Source organism: Rhinolophus ferrumequinum, chromosome 2 (genome assembly GCF_004115265.2).
Source record: "Rhinolophus ferrumequinum isolate MPI-CBG mRhiFer1 chromosome 2, mRhiFer1_v1.p, whole genome shotgun sequence".
Classification (NCBI taxonomy): Eukaryota; Metazoa; Chordata; class Mammalia; order Chiroptera; family Rhinolophidae; genus Rhinolophus; species Rhinolophus ferrumequinum.
Window position 1 is genome coordinate 96952072 of NC_046285.1, and position 17639 is coordinate 96969710.

Consider the following 17639-nt stretch of genomic DNA (forward strand, 5'->3'; position numbering starts at 1 on the left):
TCTCCAGGGCCCATCAGCTCCAAGTCATTGTCCTTCAATCTAGTTGTGGAGGGCGCAGCTCAGCTCCAAGTCCAGTTGCCGTTTTCAATCTTTAGTTGCAGGGGGTGCAGTCCACCATCTCATGTGGGTTGAACCAGCAACCTCGTTGTTCAGAGCTTGTGTTCTAACCAACTGAGCCATCAGGCCGCCCCAGGCTGGGTTATTTTGCTAAGCCTCTAGTACTCAGCATTTCATTTCCTAATTGCAGGGATATTTGAGGATCTTTTTAAAACAGAATAGAAAAATATTTAAACATTGCTTGTTCTAGTATGTAAATGTTAGATCTCCAGTTATTATACTATCTATGTTAGTTCCTTTTTACAACACTTGGACATAAGAAAGAAGAATGGCATAAATAAAGGATACCCAATTTTATTTCAATAAACAATAGAAATAGTTATTTCTGATGATATTAAAAGTTTCTCATTTGCAGTTAGATTCAGTTTATAAATTTTCAAAGAACCCAGGTGCAACTTCACACCTGCTGAGACTAGTTCCTTCCCACCTAAGTTTGTTGCCTGCCTTTTTATACAAATGGAGATAATTTGAGAAGATTGAAAATAGTAATTGGGGTAGAGGTATTTAGCCAACTTTAAAACTATGAGACATTTCCTGCACTGTGATTGCCTAAATCTAATAGGTGCTTTTTTTCTAAAATTTTACACCCACACACGAATCTTTCATTTTAATAGGCTTCATTCACAGGCCTCATCATATAAAACTAAATTCTGTTCCTATAACTTCTCTGTTTCATGTCTTTAGAGATGCATGATCCTTATTTATATTGCGTATACAGGATATTCAAGTCTTTTAAGATTTGCATTAAGAGAAAGACTGTACCTAGAAACTGTGGGCATCCGGGGGAAACACCTGCTTAAATGGGGAAAATAATCTAAGCCCAACCAAAATTTGTGCAGAGCCACCAAAGCTTTCCAAAGCCTAGTAACAGAAGCAAGGACAATACAAATCCTAGTTGCTGTGTTACCAATAAATAACAACATTAACAGCATATTTGGATAGCAGAATTAAATATTTATTGAAATAAAATTATTTGATTTTTTAATCTATTTTGGAGAGAAATGCAAAACCACAAATTCTATCAACCATGCAATTTGAATCATTCATTAATTTTGTAATTTAAAAGAGTAAATCTATCAGCCAATGTCGGAGGGCCAAAGAGGTGAAGAGTTGCTGCTGATCAAGGAATATTAGAATACATTTGAATGGAGGAAATTCAGATAATGGATAATCTCAGAACAAAATCTGCATTTCTCAAATTGGTTTGGCTCTACTACAAATTAATCAGTAAAAGCCAGATTTACAGAATGGCCGGTAACAAGATGAATGGAAACTCCTGGAAGGAAAGTAGGTTGGGCAACAGAAACTAGATCCATAGCCAAGGGAAGGGAAGCCGCAGACTCCATAACTCTGGGGTCTGAAGCTACTGGAACCACAGCTCAGGGAGTAGCGGCTCCTGGATCCATAGCCCAGGGAGCAGCTGCTGCTGGACCCACAGCCCAGAGACCCTGTATAAGTTGGCGGGCAGGGAATGCAGAGCGTGGGGGTCCTTGGGCGGTAGCAGGACGTCTGGCAGGGTCTGGATACCACACAGGACGTCTGGCAGCTGGTGGGCTCACAGCAGTTCTCTTGACAGTCACTGTAGAGAGAGGAGCCCAGCTGGCAGGTGCTGGGGGAGCAGCGGTCAGTGCTGTAGACCAGGTTGCTGGGGTAGGAAGAGCCACAGGAGGAGCCTGGGTAACGCAGGTAGCCTCCAAGGGAGCGGGAGGAGAAGTTCCCAGAGCAGCAGTTGTAGGACATGTTGGTGGAGATGTGAGTTCAGCTGAGTTACAGAGAGAAGATTCTGAGTTTGAATGTCACTTCTAGACACAGGCATTTATATACTCAGCAATAGGCGTGGTAACCTACAGGGTTGTCCTTTACACATTTTTGCTCCTCATTTACATATGTGTAACTCAGTAATTTCTATAATTGCAGTTGAATATTTTTCCGCTTGTTGTATTTATGGGTGCTATAATTTTGAGGTTGTAGCCAAGGCCAAATGCTATGACTGTTTTACACTAATGTGCATCCCATGATAGTCAGGAAAGTCCCTCCTTTTCATCGTGTCATAAACTTCATGGGTCTTGTTGCTAATAATAATAAGCAGATACTTTTCTCAAATGATGGAAAAGGAAGTAAAATTATTTTTTTATTTTTCTTTGCTGTCCACAGACAAGAGGCCAAAGTTTGGCTTTAATGAGGAACCTCCTAAATACTGACCTTTCCTTACACTGTTTTCTCATTCTCCAAAAGTATTGTCCATCTGTTACATTTTTTACACAGTACATCTCAGATCCAGTGGGGACAAAACATTTCATCCAAGACAAATGAAATATCATTGATGGCTACAGCCAGAGAGAAACCTGGACAATTATTTGGAGACATGGTGACAGCAGGGGACAGAACCAAGGAAGTCACAAGTGGAAAATAATTTGCGTTCTTATGAAGATTATCAAAGAGTTAAGCAATCCTGAGATGAGGGAAAGAAACAATTGGGTTTGGGATTCAGTGTATCTAATATGACCCTAGAGTCCTCACAGATTCTCACCTATATGTGTAGCAGCCCTGAGAGTTTACTTCTCAGATCTTCAACTCCAGGAGGCTTCACTGACCAAGGGCTCCACATGCGGGGGGCTGCAACCTAACTGCATAGGCATGGAAGCCTCCACTTCTGTGGGCTGCTCCCAGGCCGTGACTGAGCACAGCAAAGATATCAGGGAGCATCACTCCTGAGACAACGGGACTCCTCCGAAGGCCAAAGACAGGATTCTCCAGTGTCCTCGAGGGGCTAACTTAGTCTGTGTGGCTGCTTCGGGCACATTTGTCCCTCCCTTCTTCACTCTGGTCAGACTTGCCTCACAGTCTGACAACCTCCGAGCCTTCTCCTCTCCGTCCCCCAACTCTTTTCTCTCACAGACATTTCCCCACTAAAGTCCTGGTACATTTAATTCCATCTTGGTGTCTGCTTCGCAGATGACCTGTGTTAACACAATAAGTTATAGAGTGACTTTTGTCACCCCACCTATGTCTCTTCTAGAAATTGCCAATTTGTCACTAAGAAATCTTCTTGGCTTTATTGATTTTCCCATTTTCCATTAGCTTTTTGTTTTTAAACAGTAAAGTTTGCTCTTCTATTGTTTCACTCTTTTGCTTAATTTGAAATTAATGCACTTTACTGTTTTCACTCCTTAGTATAAATACTAAATCAGTGATTTTCAGCCATTCTTCTGAAATGTACGTATTTAAGTCTATAACTTTCCCACTAATAATCATTGTTTAATTTTGGTAATTTACATGTCATTGTGATTTCTTCCCTGACTATGGATTATTTAGAAACATAGTGCTTAATTTCCAAATATTTCAAGGATTTACTAGTTATTCTGTTCTTCCTGTTGCTATTGCTTTTTAGATTAAACCACTATGGTCAGCCTATGATCTATTTTGATAAATGTTGTGTGGGCACTTGAAAAGAATGGACATTCTGAAGTTTTTGACTGCAATGCGTTGTGCCTGTTAATTAGGTCAGATTTGCTAGTCATATTGTTCATCTTTTCTATGCCCTTACTTTTTTTTGCTTGTTTGTTTTTGTCATCTGTTTCTATTTGAAGTGAAAGAAGAGTGTTAAAATTTGTACCTTTAATTGTCAATTTGTGTATTGCTCTTTATAGATTGTCATTTTTAGTGTAATGACCTGAGTCACCTTTTCCTTTGTTTTCATCTTGTTTGGAATTTGCAATGCTCCCTTAATCTGGGTGTCAAAGAATATCCAGATGCACTTCTTTGTTATGCTTGTTAAACCTTCTAAATGCTTCTTAAAAGTGTGAGAGACAGTCATTAAACTTTGTCTTTAAGAAACAAAGGCAAGGTAAAATATATACTACAAAGGGAAGATTCTGGAGAGGGAAAAATGAAGAAAATCTGAGTATAGTGAATCATGTTTACACCTTTTTGGAACTAAACTAGTTGGTTGGCAGAGAGTAAAGAATTCAGACTGGACATTCTGCCTTGTTCATTCCCACCAGGGTTAGCAAAGAAAATTATTTCAGTCATTTAATGATAAAACAAACAAACAAAAACAACCCAAGAGTTGGGCTTTGAAGTATATGTTGCAGATTGTCTCTGGGTAATTTCTGCTACAGCCCATATTTCAGGCATTTCAACCTTAGGCCATCTGTACACATTTTTCTCACTACTGTTTTGCATGTGAGATGATGACTTTTCATCAGTTTTGGTAAATTCTCAACCATAGTCTCTTCAAATATTGTTGCTGTCTTGTCCTCACACTCCTTTTCTGAGACGCCAGTTATAAGAGAAGTATACTCTTAAACTATAAGATGCCTCTTATACTCTTCTATTATCAATTTTGTTGTCTCTTTATGCTTTAGGGAATTTCCATCTATCTCATCTTCTAGGTCACTCATTGTCTGTACAGCTATGTTTAACCTTCTGATAAAACACACGAAGGCTTGGGCCGGCCCAATGGCTCAGGAGGTTAGAGCTCCATGCTCCTAACTCCGAAGGCTGCCAGTTCGATTCCTACATGGGCCAGTGGGCTCTCAACCACAAGGTTGCCGGTTCAACTCCTCGAGTCCTGCAAGGGATGGTGGGCTGCACCCCCTGCAACTAAGATTGAACACAGCACCTTGAGCTGAGCTGCCTCCCGGATGGCTCAGTTGGTTGGAGCGCAGGCTCTCAACCACAAGGTTGCCAGTAGGATTCCTCGACTCCCGCAAGGGATAGTGGGCTGCGCCCCCTGCAACTAGAAAACGGCAACTAGAAAACGGCAACTGGACCTGGAGCTGAGCTGCGCCCTCCACAACTAAGACTGAAAAGGACAACAACTTGAAGCTGATCGGCACCCTCTACAACTAAGATTGAAAGGACAACAACTTGACTTGGAAAAAAAGGCCTGGAAGTACACACTGTTCCCCAATAAAGTCCTGTTCCCCTTCCCCAATTAAAAAAAAAACAAAACACATTAAGGTTTCTAAATCAGTTATTATATTGTAAATTTCTAAAATTTCAGTTCATTTCTCTTCTATGGTTTTTGGTTTTCTGCAAAAATTCTCAATCTTGCCCTTAATTCTTTAAACATTACTATTTCTTGATATTTCTTCCTATTTCCTATCGTTAAATTCTTAACATAAGTATTTTAATGTGTGATTTTGACATGTCCGTTGCATGGATTGTGTATTTCAGATTCTATTTTCTGGTGTTCTCTTGTGTTTGTCTTATTTTCTTGTATTCCTACTATATTTTGAGAGAGTAATAAATATTTGAGTAATAAATATTGATTGATTGATTAATATGTATGTATCTGGATGATTTCACCTTCATCTAGAGAGGGTTTACTTAAGATTCTGGCAGGCTGCTAGAATAAGGACACCAGCAGCCTTGGTCATTTTAACTCAATCAAAAACTGAGATAATTCATAAAGAATAGAGACAGTGGAAATGTAAGGGCTGTGTGTGATGTCAGAGGGGCAGTAGACTGGAGGAGGGGGATTAACACTTTGTGAGGGGTATAAATGTCTAACTATTACATTGTTTTATACACCTGAAACTAATAATAATAATAATAAAATTAAGATAATTCAAACCGAAGCATCAGCCCTTATAAGAGGTTGTCTATTAATAATTCAAGTTTACATCTAGAAATTGGCTCTCCAATGTCTGGGTTATTTTCCACCGTCCCAACTCTTTGGTGGGCCCCAAATTCTAACTTTGTTTCTCTAGCTCTGTGAGTTTATAAAAATTCCCTCAGCCTCTTAGTCTCTACTTTCAAAATCAACATAACTTGAAGAGACCAGCAAGTCCAGATCTAGGCTCATTTCTTTTGACTTCAGTTCTGGCCCCTATAGGGCCAGACTCCCTATAGGGCATAGACTCTCTATGACTCTAGAATGCTTGCGTATTTCTTTGAAGTTTTCAAAGAGAGATTCTTATTTTTTTAATTTTCTCTAGCTTTTCTAGTCTCCTTGAGAGGACTGGTGTAACATTTTAAGCAATGTTAACTTGCTAAATTTCTGTAACTTTGAGAGATTTATTTATTTTTATAATACATAGGAGTGATTCAAATAAGTGAGTGGCTGCAGCGAAGATGATCATTTGACCGTTTACAAGTCTGCTCCTGTTGTTTCAATGGTGGTAGATGACACCACAATTCAGAAAACTCCAAAGCTGCCATCGTGGGTGTCCAGGTTTTCTAATTCTGTCTCCCATTTCCATACCACATGTACTGGTGTTATACTGTGTTTCAGTATGGCCTGAAATCACCAGGAGCTTTCGTACCTTTCTGCTTTTCTCAGTTTATTTTATCTTTCTAGATCTCATGGTATTCCTTTCCATATTTATGGTATCTTTGCTTTTCTAAGTGACACCCATCCCCAGTAGAAGCTGTCAACACCCTGCCTATGTCCCTTGGGTATTCGTCTGTACACTTCTGGGACATCTGTAAAACTCTGCCAAAGGACCTTTCACTTCACAAGAGCTCCTGTGCAGGGAATTCTCTGTGAGAACTGAGCTCCAGTTTCTACATGGTACCTAGCTTAGTGATGTACCCTGTGTTGCCAACCTTTCATTCCGTCACATTGTCCCACTTCCCAACAGAGATTTATTAGGCTCACCGGTCAAGTAAACAACTTGCATTTGAATTCGTGTTCTCAGCCATTGTTTCTGGACATTTTATAGAAAAATACATATCAGGTGCCTCATTAATATGTTCATTGAGAAATCTTCAGTGTTTCTCCACCTTATACAATTTTAATTAAAAGATCCCTAGGGAAAAATACCAAGACCATATTACAGAGAGAAATGTGCCTTAGGATTGCGTGCAGCACATTTAGGAAAAGCAGCCATGATAACTTTGTCCAGCAAATGTATTTTTAAGAATACAGAATTCAAAGCCTTCTAATCTATATCGTATAGTAATAAAAAATGTGTTTTGGCTAATAATACTATATAGTGATTGAAAAAAATTTTATATAAGAAATACTGGCTTTTGTTTATTAAGCTGCACCCTAGATGACTAGTAAAAGCAAGATGCCCAACATGTGAGTGACAAATTGATTGGTAATTGGTAATTAGTAGGTAGGTGCCAAAAGTTGTAACTTGCAACTATAGATGAGTTTCTGTTGGAAACACACCTCAAATATCAAAACTATTTTGTTTATAGTCTGGTGATGGCACTCTGCACTCTAAAAATCAGAAGCCACTGGATGTACAAACCAGAGTGATAAGTTTTAAGTCAAATATCTCAATTTTTAATTGTTGGTAAGTAACTCAGTCAAAAAAGAAGAAGAAGAAGAAGAAGAAGAAGGAGGAGGAGGAGGAAGAGGAGGAGGAGGAGGAGGAGGAGGAGGAGGAGGAGAAGAGGAAGAGGAAGAGGAAGAGGAAGAAGAAGAAGGAGAAGACCCAATGGTGGAGGTCTATGTTATATACAACAAAAAAAATATAATCTTTGAGTTTAATTCAGTCCCAGGTTGGGGAGTACAAATTCTTCTTAAATTCATACTAACTTAGTGTAGACAAAGTTTTTAGATTTAGAGGCAAAGGGAAGAGAAGATTGGATCTTACAGAAAAGGATCCTTAAACAAGGAGACAAGTAATTGAAGACAAATTCACTACATTCCCCAGTTTTGTCTAATAAATCTGTGTCCCCTGTTTAAGTCTTAAGGTTTATCATCAATATTATTTCATTTTTTTCCAGTGTTATTGAAGGATAAATGACAAATAAAAGTTGTAGATATTTAAGCTATACAATGTTATGTTTTGATATAGGTATACATTGTGAAAAGATTACCAAAATGAGACTAAACAGCATATCAATCATTTCCCATGATTACATTTGTGTGTGTGTGTGTGTGTGTGTGTGTGTGTGTGTGTGTGGTAAAAACATTTAAGATAGTCTCTTTTAGCAAATTTCAAGGATACAAAATAGTATTAATAGTATTTTTGACTGTAGTTACCATCCTGTACATTAGATCTCTAGAATTTATTTATTCTGAAATCTTGTACCCTTTGACCAATATCAAGATAATCTTAAAGAGTTGTGTTTTAAAACAGAAAAAAACAATGGGGAAGGAATAGCATCTACAGTGTTATATTAATAGGACAGTTTATCTACTTGCTGAGGCACAAAGCAAGGAGAAATGAATTCTGGTCTTGAAGAATAGAAAATAAAGGACTCATCACTACCTATTTGAATTGGGTGCATTTACTTCTTTCCTCTGTTCCTTCTAGAAGGTCTACATTAAGTGACTTTTAAAATTGCTATAGATTTTATTGAGAAAATTTTATACATTTAACATCATTTTTGTAAGTTTGTTACAGCTTTGTAAGAAACTCTTTCCATCAGCCATGAGAGTACGTTTCATTCAGTCCAGAATATAATTTAACTGGTTGCATAAACATTGAATATTTTGTGAATGAACTTAGAAAGCATTTGGTTGTGCTCTAAGAATATGGTAAATCTAACAAACGTTTTTAAAACTGAAACTATAGTTAAGCAGAAGCAAAAAATAAATAGCAATGCAAACAAGAAAAACAAAACAAAATAAACTTAAACCCAGAAAAAACAGAAAAGAAAATTGGTGGGTAAGGAGAGAGAGAGGTGGAGAGGAGAGAGGGAGAGAGGGAAAGAGGGAGAGAAAGATATGTCTGTATACAGCAGAAGAAAAGAGAACTAGAAAAGGAACTTCAGATTTAGGCAAGAAAATGCAGAGCGGTACCTGGCTCTCTGCAGGAGCCAGAAAGTCACTCAAAGCCTGTGCAGTGGAAAGCTAGATACATTATAAGGTGATAGAAGCCTTGGATAGTTATATATGTAGATGATGAAAAGGAAAACATATCAAAATGCATAAAATATACTAATTTTGTAAAGTTTTAGTTATAAAAGTATTGGGATAAAATGGACCACAATTTAGGAGTGCAGTAAAAAAATCTGCAATTGCTGAGCCTTCTCGGTGTTCCCCTTTCAGTTGTTTCCTCCCCTCATCAAGCTAGTGTGTCCCTCTTGGCTGTCTGGGAAGAGGCCCAGACTGATCTTCCCTGGGGCTGTTGCAGTGGAGCTCTTTTTTGTCACCTCATCTTTAAATACATGACAAAGTGTCTTTCAGTTTCTCGCCATCTGTCTGTTTTATCTAGTTTTGGTCTCTTTTCATTGGGTGAGGGGCACACTGTGTAGCTGCAGTACTTGGTGTATTAGTTTTCTATTGCTGCCATGACAAATTACACCAAGTCATTTAGGAGAATGGGAATCAATGGTGACAAGATGGATCATTTTCAGGAAGACTCCCATTCTGATGGAAATGGATTCATTGCACCAGAACATAATTGATGTTACCTCATTCCCCACTCTTAGGAGGAAAGCATCCTCCAGCAAAACTAGATGTGGCTACATAGGAAGCACATGGAGGTAGCATAAGCCAGAGGAAAAGCTTTCTTGGCCCTGATGCTTTCCTGGTCGTGATGGGATATGCATTAGTATAAAACAGTCATAGCATTTTTGACAGAGGAGCAGTTCATTGGCTTTGGCTGTAAAAACAAAATTATAGCACCCATAAATACAATATGTGGAAAACTATTCAAATGTAACCGCAATTACAGAGACAATTACTGAGTTAGTCTTATGCAAAAGAGCAAATCCAATATAGAAACCGTGATCTCATAGTGGACCACACCCATTGTTGAGGGTATATAAATGCCATAGCCCAGAAGTGACATTCAAACTCAGAATCGTCTCCTGTAACTCAGCTGAATTCACATCTCCATCAACATGTCCTACAACTGCTGCTCTGGGAACTTCTCCTCCCGCTCCCTTGGAGGCTACCTGCGTTACCCAGGCTCCTCCTGTGGCTCTTCCTACCCCAGCAACCTAGTCTACAGCACTGACCGCTGCTCCCCCAGCACATGCCAGCTGGGCTCTTCTCTCTACAGTGGCTGTCAGGAGACATACTGTGGGCCCAGCAGCTGCCAGACGTCCTGTGCGGTGTCCAGACCCTGCCAGACGTCCTGCTACCGCCCAAGGACCTCCACGCTCTGCATTCCCTGCCCACCAACTTACACAGGGTCTCTGGGCTGTGGGTCCAGCAGCAGCTGCTCCCTGGGCTATGGATCCAGGAGCCGCTACTCCCTGAGCTGTGGTTCCAGTGGCTTCAGACCCCTGGGTTATGGAGTCTGTGGCTTCCCTTCCCCGAGCTATGGGTCTGGATTCTACCGCCCAACCTACTTTGCCTCCAGGAGCTGCCAGTCATCGTGTTATAGACCAACCTGTGGATCCAGTTTCTACTGATCAAGTTGTAAAGGGCCCAGATTCTATTGGTTTTGAGGTCAAAGTCTCTACTCAGTACAGCGATCATTTTCATTGTCACCAGTTACCACTATTCTTTTATTCTTAAATCATCAGTATCTTGCATCACCAACTTTTGACAGACTCTGAAATTGATTGGTAACTCAAAGTTAAGCCCTACTACCTGTACTATTGATAAAATATATGTTATTGGATTTCCACTGAAGAGCAATTGAAAATGAAAATTGTCATCAAATAAATTTATGTAATCTGGCACCCAAAATATTGTTCATTCTTCTTATTATTACCGTTTTCTCTCTTTTTTGCCTGTAACTTTTGTATTCAAGGATTTGGAAGATTTAAGTAAAGATTGATATGACTTCGAAACTGGATTTGGGCACAATGCAATTTGATAGATTTGAGCAAATTTCTGTCAACATTGTATATGTTCCCCATTAGAAGTAGTCATTTCTAGGAGGTCCATATTTCACACCTCTCACTGTCAGTGACATTTGCCTGAAAATGAGAGATGCATTTCTGCTGATAAAGGAAATCAAAGAAATTGGTACGTCAACTAGAAATGCAGACAACAAGAATATGATGTAACACCTAACGTGAGGTTTTACATAGACAGAAAACTTACCTAAAAGTCTAGTATCTGAGTAAAGATCTTGCAGTTAAGAGACAAGATGAGGCTTATGCAACTTCAAGGACAGATGCTTTGCTCTGGGATGGTTGACGTAAATGCCACAGTCTCTGCCTCCATGGGTGAGGTACTTCTGAGCCTCATCTATAAACGTGTGTGAGGAGATTCACAATGACCTTACATGGGAGGAACGGGGTTGAAGATTGTGGGATAACCTGACGCCTCTCCAAGGCTCAATCTGAGTCAAGCTAAGAGCAACACACATAAGCATTGTTAAACAAAGATTTATATTCTTTAGTCTTAGCTTGGAGCGCCCTCTCCCCAGAGCTGAGCTGAGGTCAAGAACATGGGTGCAGACAGTTTTTGGCACAAGATTTCAGGAAGCAAGTATAGGAGACTATGGAAGTTGAAAGAATCAAATAGGAAAATCTCATAAAAGGACATACTTTGAAGTTAGTTTCACAGTGGGCAATGGAGACTCAATCTTTCGGGGTCTTTTAAAGTACATATAGAATGACTCTTGGAATTCTCCACTACATCTGATTAAGAGGGAAAAGCATTTATCCATTGGCTTCTGTCTCTCGTGGGTGGAATGTTGTCTCAAATGTTTGTTTACTTCCTGAAACTTCAACACTGCAAAGGATTCAGTGTGTTCCTTTTGTTTTTCTAGCTGAGACCACTGAGAAGCCCAGGTAGAAAGTTAAAGAAATATTGTATATGCTTGGGGGAAATGCTGTCTGTGCAAAGAGGGTGGAAGCTGGCATGAAACTGCTTGCCATAGTTGTGCCTGGAGATGATAGGTGAGAGCAGGAGGGTGAAAGGGAAGGCACAGGGGTATCAGATATGCCACTTTCACTTAATGCTCAAACATCCCTGTGAGAAAGACCAACGTTCTATCCTATAGACCTTCCCAGACATGAGGTAATGAAAACTCAAAAAGGATTAGGAACTTGCCAAAGTTTACAAATCAAATATCTATGTAGTAGAATCTGATCTCTTGAATCAACCTTTTGTTGTTCTTGCCTGAAGTATTATTATTTTTGTTTAATATGCAACTCCTTGTTTAACCATAGAGCTCTGAGACTTCTGGTACTACAGAAATTGCTTTATCTGAATAAGCTTCAGATTTATGAGCGATATCCATAATAAAGAGTAAAAATGAAAATAAATTTTGAGTCTAAGAAAAGATCACTCTAAAGGATGAGCTAATTCCTTTTGAAAACAGCTACATTAACTATAATACCTGATAATAGATGAAAAGAGAAATATCTGATTACCTCTCAGGAATACATTGCTAGAAATCCTGAGTGTTATGACAAATCTTGTATTATTCATTTTAATTATCATTATTAGTGTCACATCATAATGTTCCCTTCCTCAATATATAACACTATAAACAAGAATAGTTTAAAAAATAATCTCTCTCACACACCCACCCACACACAAATTCAATACCAGCAATCAAGAAATTGAAGATGATCAGCTTCTTGTTAAAATTTTCAAAATAAAATAAACAAGGAGATAAAAGTAATCCTCGTGTAACTTGATAGATTTCGTATCTTCCCTCACAATTCCCCAGCACACTCTGTCACTCCTAGAAGCTTTTCTCTAAAAATTAAAAAAAGAAAAGAAAAGAAATCAGCAAGCTCTTGTGGGATTTGCCCGATACTGTAAACTACATTCCTATTTGGGTGAGTCAGATTACAGGAGGATGGAGGTCCTCAAGGTAGAGGAAATAGTAGTGTGGGATGCAGAAGTAACACAGGGTGTGGAAGGAATGTTGGGAAACTAGCGTGGAAGAATGTATAGCCTTAGCTCAGCAACAAAACAAAGAAAATGCCCAGCGAGTGCTTTGTTTTGTAAAATAACATACTAATGACCTAAAAGCCAACTACACAAAAGCACAAAGATAATAGTAATACAACACAGGTGGCAGAGGTGATTGATAAGGTAAGGAAAATATTCATTGCCAAAATAATTTACTTGAGTAAACACAAAAATGTTTTTAAAGTCTTAAAACTAGTTTCCACTTTGATGAGCAGACTATCATGGTTGGTTTAGATACAGTTAAGCATCACGTGTTTCCAACAATTACAAGTGGTTTTCTTCTCCATAGTAATCTTACTTTATTCTTTTTACAATGATGTTGCTTTTCAACAAAATTTGTGGGGTTTTTTTATTGTTGCTGGGACAACCAATCATTTTAACTTCTATGTTGAATTGTTCAAATGACTTTACATTAGCATTGTCAAAGAGAGCATTATGAAGTTTTGATGGCTTTACTTGGATTTTTTTTTTTTTGGACTAGATGAAGAAATCAAACCATTATTGGAATTAATTCATTTTCTATTTGAAACATTTGATGATACTGACATAAAACTGGCTTAATCTAATCCTTAGACAAGTTTTTCTCCTGCTAATGTAAAAGCATGTCATCAACTATTGCTTTTTTTTTACATGTACAGTAAAACTTAGGATTTAACATGAGTGAAGATTATTTAGAATAGTTATTTCACCTAAATGAAAATGTATGCATCAGAGTGATATATATTAACACATCTTTTGCAACAGCTAATGATAAATAATTATCTTTGAAATCAATTTTCCTAAAATTTCTACTACCTTTTGAAGTGTAAACTGATGTTTCTTCAGAAAAATCACTTCTTCTTTTTCATGTGGCCAGTGATGTCACCGTTCGCCATGGTGGGTAGTAAATGTCATCAAATTGTTGTACAAGCTATACGAGTATATTCATCATCAACTTGATTTAGTAATACATATTCAGTATTCAGTCTTTTCATTAACTATGAACTTTTAGTTTGACCTCATTGCTCCTGAAAAGAATTATGTTTTGCAAAGTTTAAAAAGGAATGTTCCCACACAATAAAATAAATGGTTGTAGATTTAAACAATACAATATATGGCCAAATCACTGTAGAAAAAGCACTCAGATTTCTTTTTATATACTGTGTGGCAGCCTCAATTTTATGTCCGTACTTCATGTAGAGTAGTCATCCCTTATCCACAGAGGATTACAGGCTCAGACATCCAATGCATGCCTGAAACCACAGATGGCACCAAACCCTATATATACTATGTTTTTTCCCCATGCATACATACCTATAAAATAGTTTAATTTATAAATTAGGCACAGTAAGAGACTAACAACAGCTAATAATAAAATAGGATAATTATAACAATATATATTGTAATAAAAGTTATGTGAATGTGATCTCTCTCTCTTTCAAAATTTCTTATTATAACCATCCCTTACTTACAGTAAATGGCTTGATGTCAATTCTTTCAGGAAATCCCTTGCTGAAGTCTTTGTATAGTGTCAATGCTTTCTGGTGCAACATGTTGTCATCAGTTAGAATACTCTTTCTGTTCATGTCTTTCACCCACAAATTTAATGCCTTTTCCATATTAACTAGCCACTTACTGTGGCTGTAACTTTTGCAATCTGAGGTTCAACAGCAAAATGAGCACCAATTTTTCCCTCTTCACAATTTCATCGATAGATTTGTTCTTAACATAGTAGACCTTGTCTTGGCATAGAATTAACCCCTGGTCGTTTGCAGAATGTAAAAGAATTTACAAGACTCTACAAGAGTAAGAAAATATTTATTGCAAGTCAAAAAGAGATAGACAGAGTTCTGTTTGGAACTGGCAGAAGGAATTTTGCCAGGGCACTCTGAGAGAGAGAGAACAGCTGAGACAGAGGGGTAAAAGAGATACTGGCAAAAGTTTGCCAGGGTAGAGTCTGCCAGAGACAGCTGCTCAGATGAAAAGGAGTGTTTGGGTTTTATATTTTTCTAAGCAGGATGTAGGGTGCTTGTCAGCTCACAAGGGGGGGCTGCCGTTCCAATTGTCTTTTCCTGGGAACTGTCCTGTTCCCATCTATGATAGACGCAGGGTTGCAGGGGGTTGCCATTGCAATTGGGAACTGTTCTGTTCTTACCTATCATGGATGTAACGTGCGTGTCAGCTTGCAGGTGCAGTGCTGGCCAGGGGAGTCAGAGCCAAGCGGTTAATGTTTAGCTCATTCCTGTTAGCCCACAAGCTCACTCCTGTTGACTCTTTGCCTGTCCCAGTCCGCCAGCTCATAAGCCCGCTCCTGTTAACTCTTTATTTGTCTCATCAGACCTTAGCAATTGCAGGATACATTTTTTTTTCTTTTCTAAGTAAAGAACTTTTATTTTTTCACTTAAAAGAAGCACTTTCTGGCTTCTCTTTGGCATATCCAAATTGCCAGCATCACTACTCTTGCACTTTGGGACCATTATTAAGTAAAATAGGATTATTAAATATGAGCCCTGTGATACCACAACAGTCCATCTAATAATGGAGAGGGCTACTAAGTGACTAAGGGGTGGGGAGTGTGTACAGTGTGGAGAAAAAGGGATGATTCACATCCTGGGTGGCATGGAGTGGGACAGCTCGAGATGTCATTGCAGTACTTGGCATGGCATGCAATTTAAGACATATGAATTGTTTATTTCTGGAATTTTCCATTGAATATTTTCAGACCATGGTTCACTGCAGGTAACCGAAACCACGTAAAGTGAAACTGTAGATAAGAAGGTACTACTTGCTGGGGAAGGTCATCAAGAAGATGTAACCACTGGTTTGACCCGGAAGCGGCACCAGGATAATTGAAGTTTTCCCCTCCCCAATTCTTGGAATGTGGATTTTGCTTACATTCCCCAAGCTAGAAGCTACCTAAGGACACACACTTGAGATAGAAATGTGTTGAGACTATCTGGACTGTGTATGTGACTAAACCCAGTGAAGGTCTTTATAGATAAACTTTTAAGATTGGGTGTGTGGGTGGGAAAAAATACTCATAGGGAGGTTTTGAAGCACCAATGGGTGAACCAGCCTTGAGACTGAAGGAATGAACTTTGAGAAAGAGGTATTGAAGGAAAAAATCCCGAGCTGGCCATCAATCTCTATGTGGGGAGGACTGGCCCCGATGTCAGATGCTCGTGGACCACTGTATAAGTATAGGGACACCTGGAAAACACCACTAATTTAATGCTGAAGGGGATCAGAATAAGCACCCCCAAAATGTGTCACTTTGGCATATAAATTATTTCAAGTGAAAGCAATGGAGACCTTGTGGGATCATGAAAAACTTTTACCTCTACCATAAATTATTTAAATTAGGGGTCTTGTCCATAAGAATTATCACCAGGAATAACTTTTTATGACCTTATCTATAGGGCAGGGCAAACTTCGAATCACTGAACACTGGCTCTTCTTATCCTTCCTCCCCTCTGAAGCCCCATGGTGTCTTAACTCATCCTTAGCTCAGAATGCCATGCATACCTCCTTTCCCCTTTCTGTCTCTAAACCTCTCATGTATGTAGGGTCTCTGACTCTCTCGTGTATATGGGGTTCCCATATGTATATATGTAATTAAATTTGGTCATTTTTCTCTTGTTAATTTGTCTTGTGTCTATTTGATTATCCAACCAGACAAAGAACCTAGAAGGGTAGAGGGAAATTTTTTCCTCCCCCACAATGTGTTTGAAACACTGAACACAGCACGCTGGCAAATAAGATAACTGAATGGCTGGGGCGGTGGGCTGGCCTCTACTGTGGCCAAGTCAGCCCAGTGTCCTGAGGCTGAAACTCAGGTTAGAAAGTTGGAAGAAGAGCTGAGAGTAGAGTAGGGCATGTGGCTGTCCCCTTCTTTGCTGGCTTTGTGGCTGGAAGACAAGGTGAGAACGCATGATGATAAATTAGAGATCTTAGTGTGCTCCTTTTGCAAAGCAAGGAGGGTTACAACTGCCTGGGACAAAGGCCTCAGCACTTGCAACAAAGCCTGGTTGGAATGCTAAAAGGTAGAGTCCCCGGGAAAATGAGGAGAGTAAAGAGGAGGATACTATGTGGAGTGACAATGAAAGGGACAGAGTCCCCCAGGCAGTCAGACTCCTAATACAAAGGGAAATTTTAAATAGCAATTACCCCAAACTACCAAGGTAGGAGACAATTTGCATTCTTTTTTGCTCCCTTGATGTTGAAAATCTAATCATGTTTTTGAAATGTAAACATTGCCCAAAGATTCTGAAGGAAAAAAAAAAAAAGGAGTCCTCTTTAAAAGAGTGCTGTAAAAGGTCCCTTGCCAAAATTGATTTGTAAAAGAGCTAAGGTTTTCACAAAACTACTAGAAAATAATAAGGATGAAAGAAAATGACCGCATATGGAAAATATGTTTTTGGTAAGAGAAGCTTTGAAAAAAGGAGATGCATTTTGTTGAGGGAAAGGAAAATAGAATGTGTGTTTTAGATGAAGAAAGATATAAAAGGCTTTTTAAATTTTTTCGTAAAGGACAAAGAGAAAGTAATTTTATCCTAAAGTAAAATGGTTGTTGTTGTTTTTTTTTTTTTTTGAAAAAAAAAAAAGACAGGGCAAAAGCTGAAAAAATATATGCAATTTTCAGAAAATATGTGGAAAAATATCTTGAGAAAGGAATTTTATGTGTAGTCAAGCTAAGATTGAAATGGTTTATTTAATTTAAAAGAAAAAAAAAGAATTTTAATATCAAAAGGACACTGGTACAAAATTAGAATTTTTTTATCTCTTTGTTAAAGGGACAAAG

General features: G+C 38.6%; 2 protein-coding genes across 2 annotated transcripts; one reads left to right on the forward strand and one right to left on the reverse strand.

The window, feature by feature from the left end:
• Positions 1–1341: 1341 nt before the first annotated feature.
• On the reverse strand, positions 1342–1907 carry LOC117037009 (keratin-associated protein 13-1-like). Its single transcript, XM_033132692.1, has one exon. It carries the CDS (start codon positions 1855–1857, stop codon positions 1342–1344), a length of 516 nt encoding a protein of 171 aa, XP_032988583.1. The 5' UTR covers positions 1858–1907.
• A 7871-nt stretch (positions 1908–9778) lies between these two features.
• LOC117036994 (keratin-associated protein 13-1-like) lies at positions 9779–10389 on the forward strand. Its single transcript, XM_033132667.1, has one exon. The coding sequence runs from the start codon at positions 9874–9876 to the stop codon at positions 10387–10389; it is 516 nt and encodes a 171-aa protein (XP_032988558.1). The 5' UTR covers positions 9779–9873.
• The last annotated feature ends 7250 nt before the right edge of the window (positions 10390–17639 follow it).

Bases quoted from the DNA above. Each gene is read 5' to 3' on its own strand.
- LOC117037009 (XM_033132692.1), bottom strand. From the start codon at position 1,857: ATGTCCTACAACTGCTGCTCTGGGAACTTCTCCTCCCGCTCCCTTGGA.
- LOC117036994 (XM_033132667.1), top strand. From the start codon at position 9,874: ATGTCCTACAACTGCTGCTCTGGGAACTTCTCCTCCCGCTCCCTTGGA.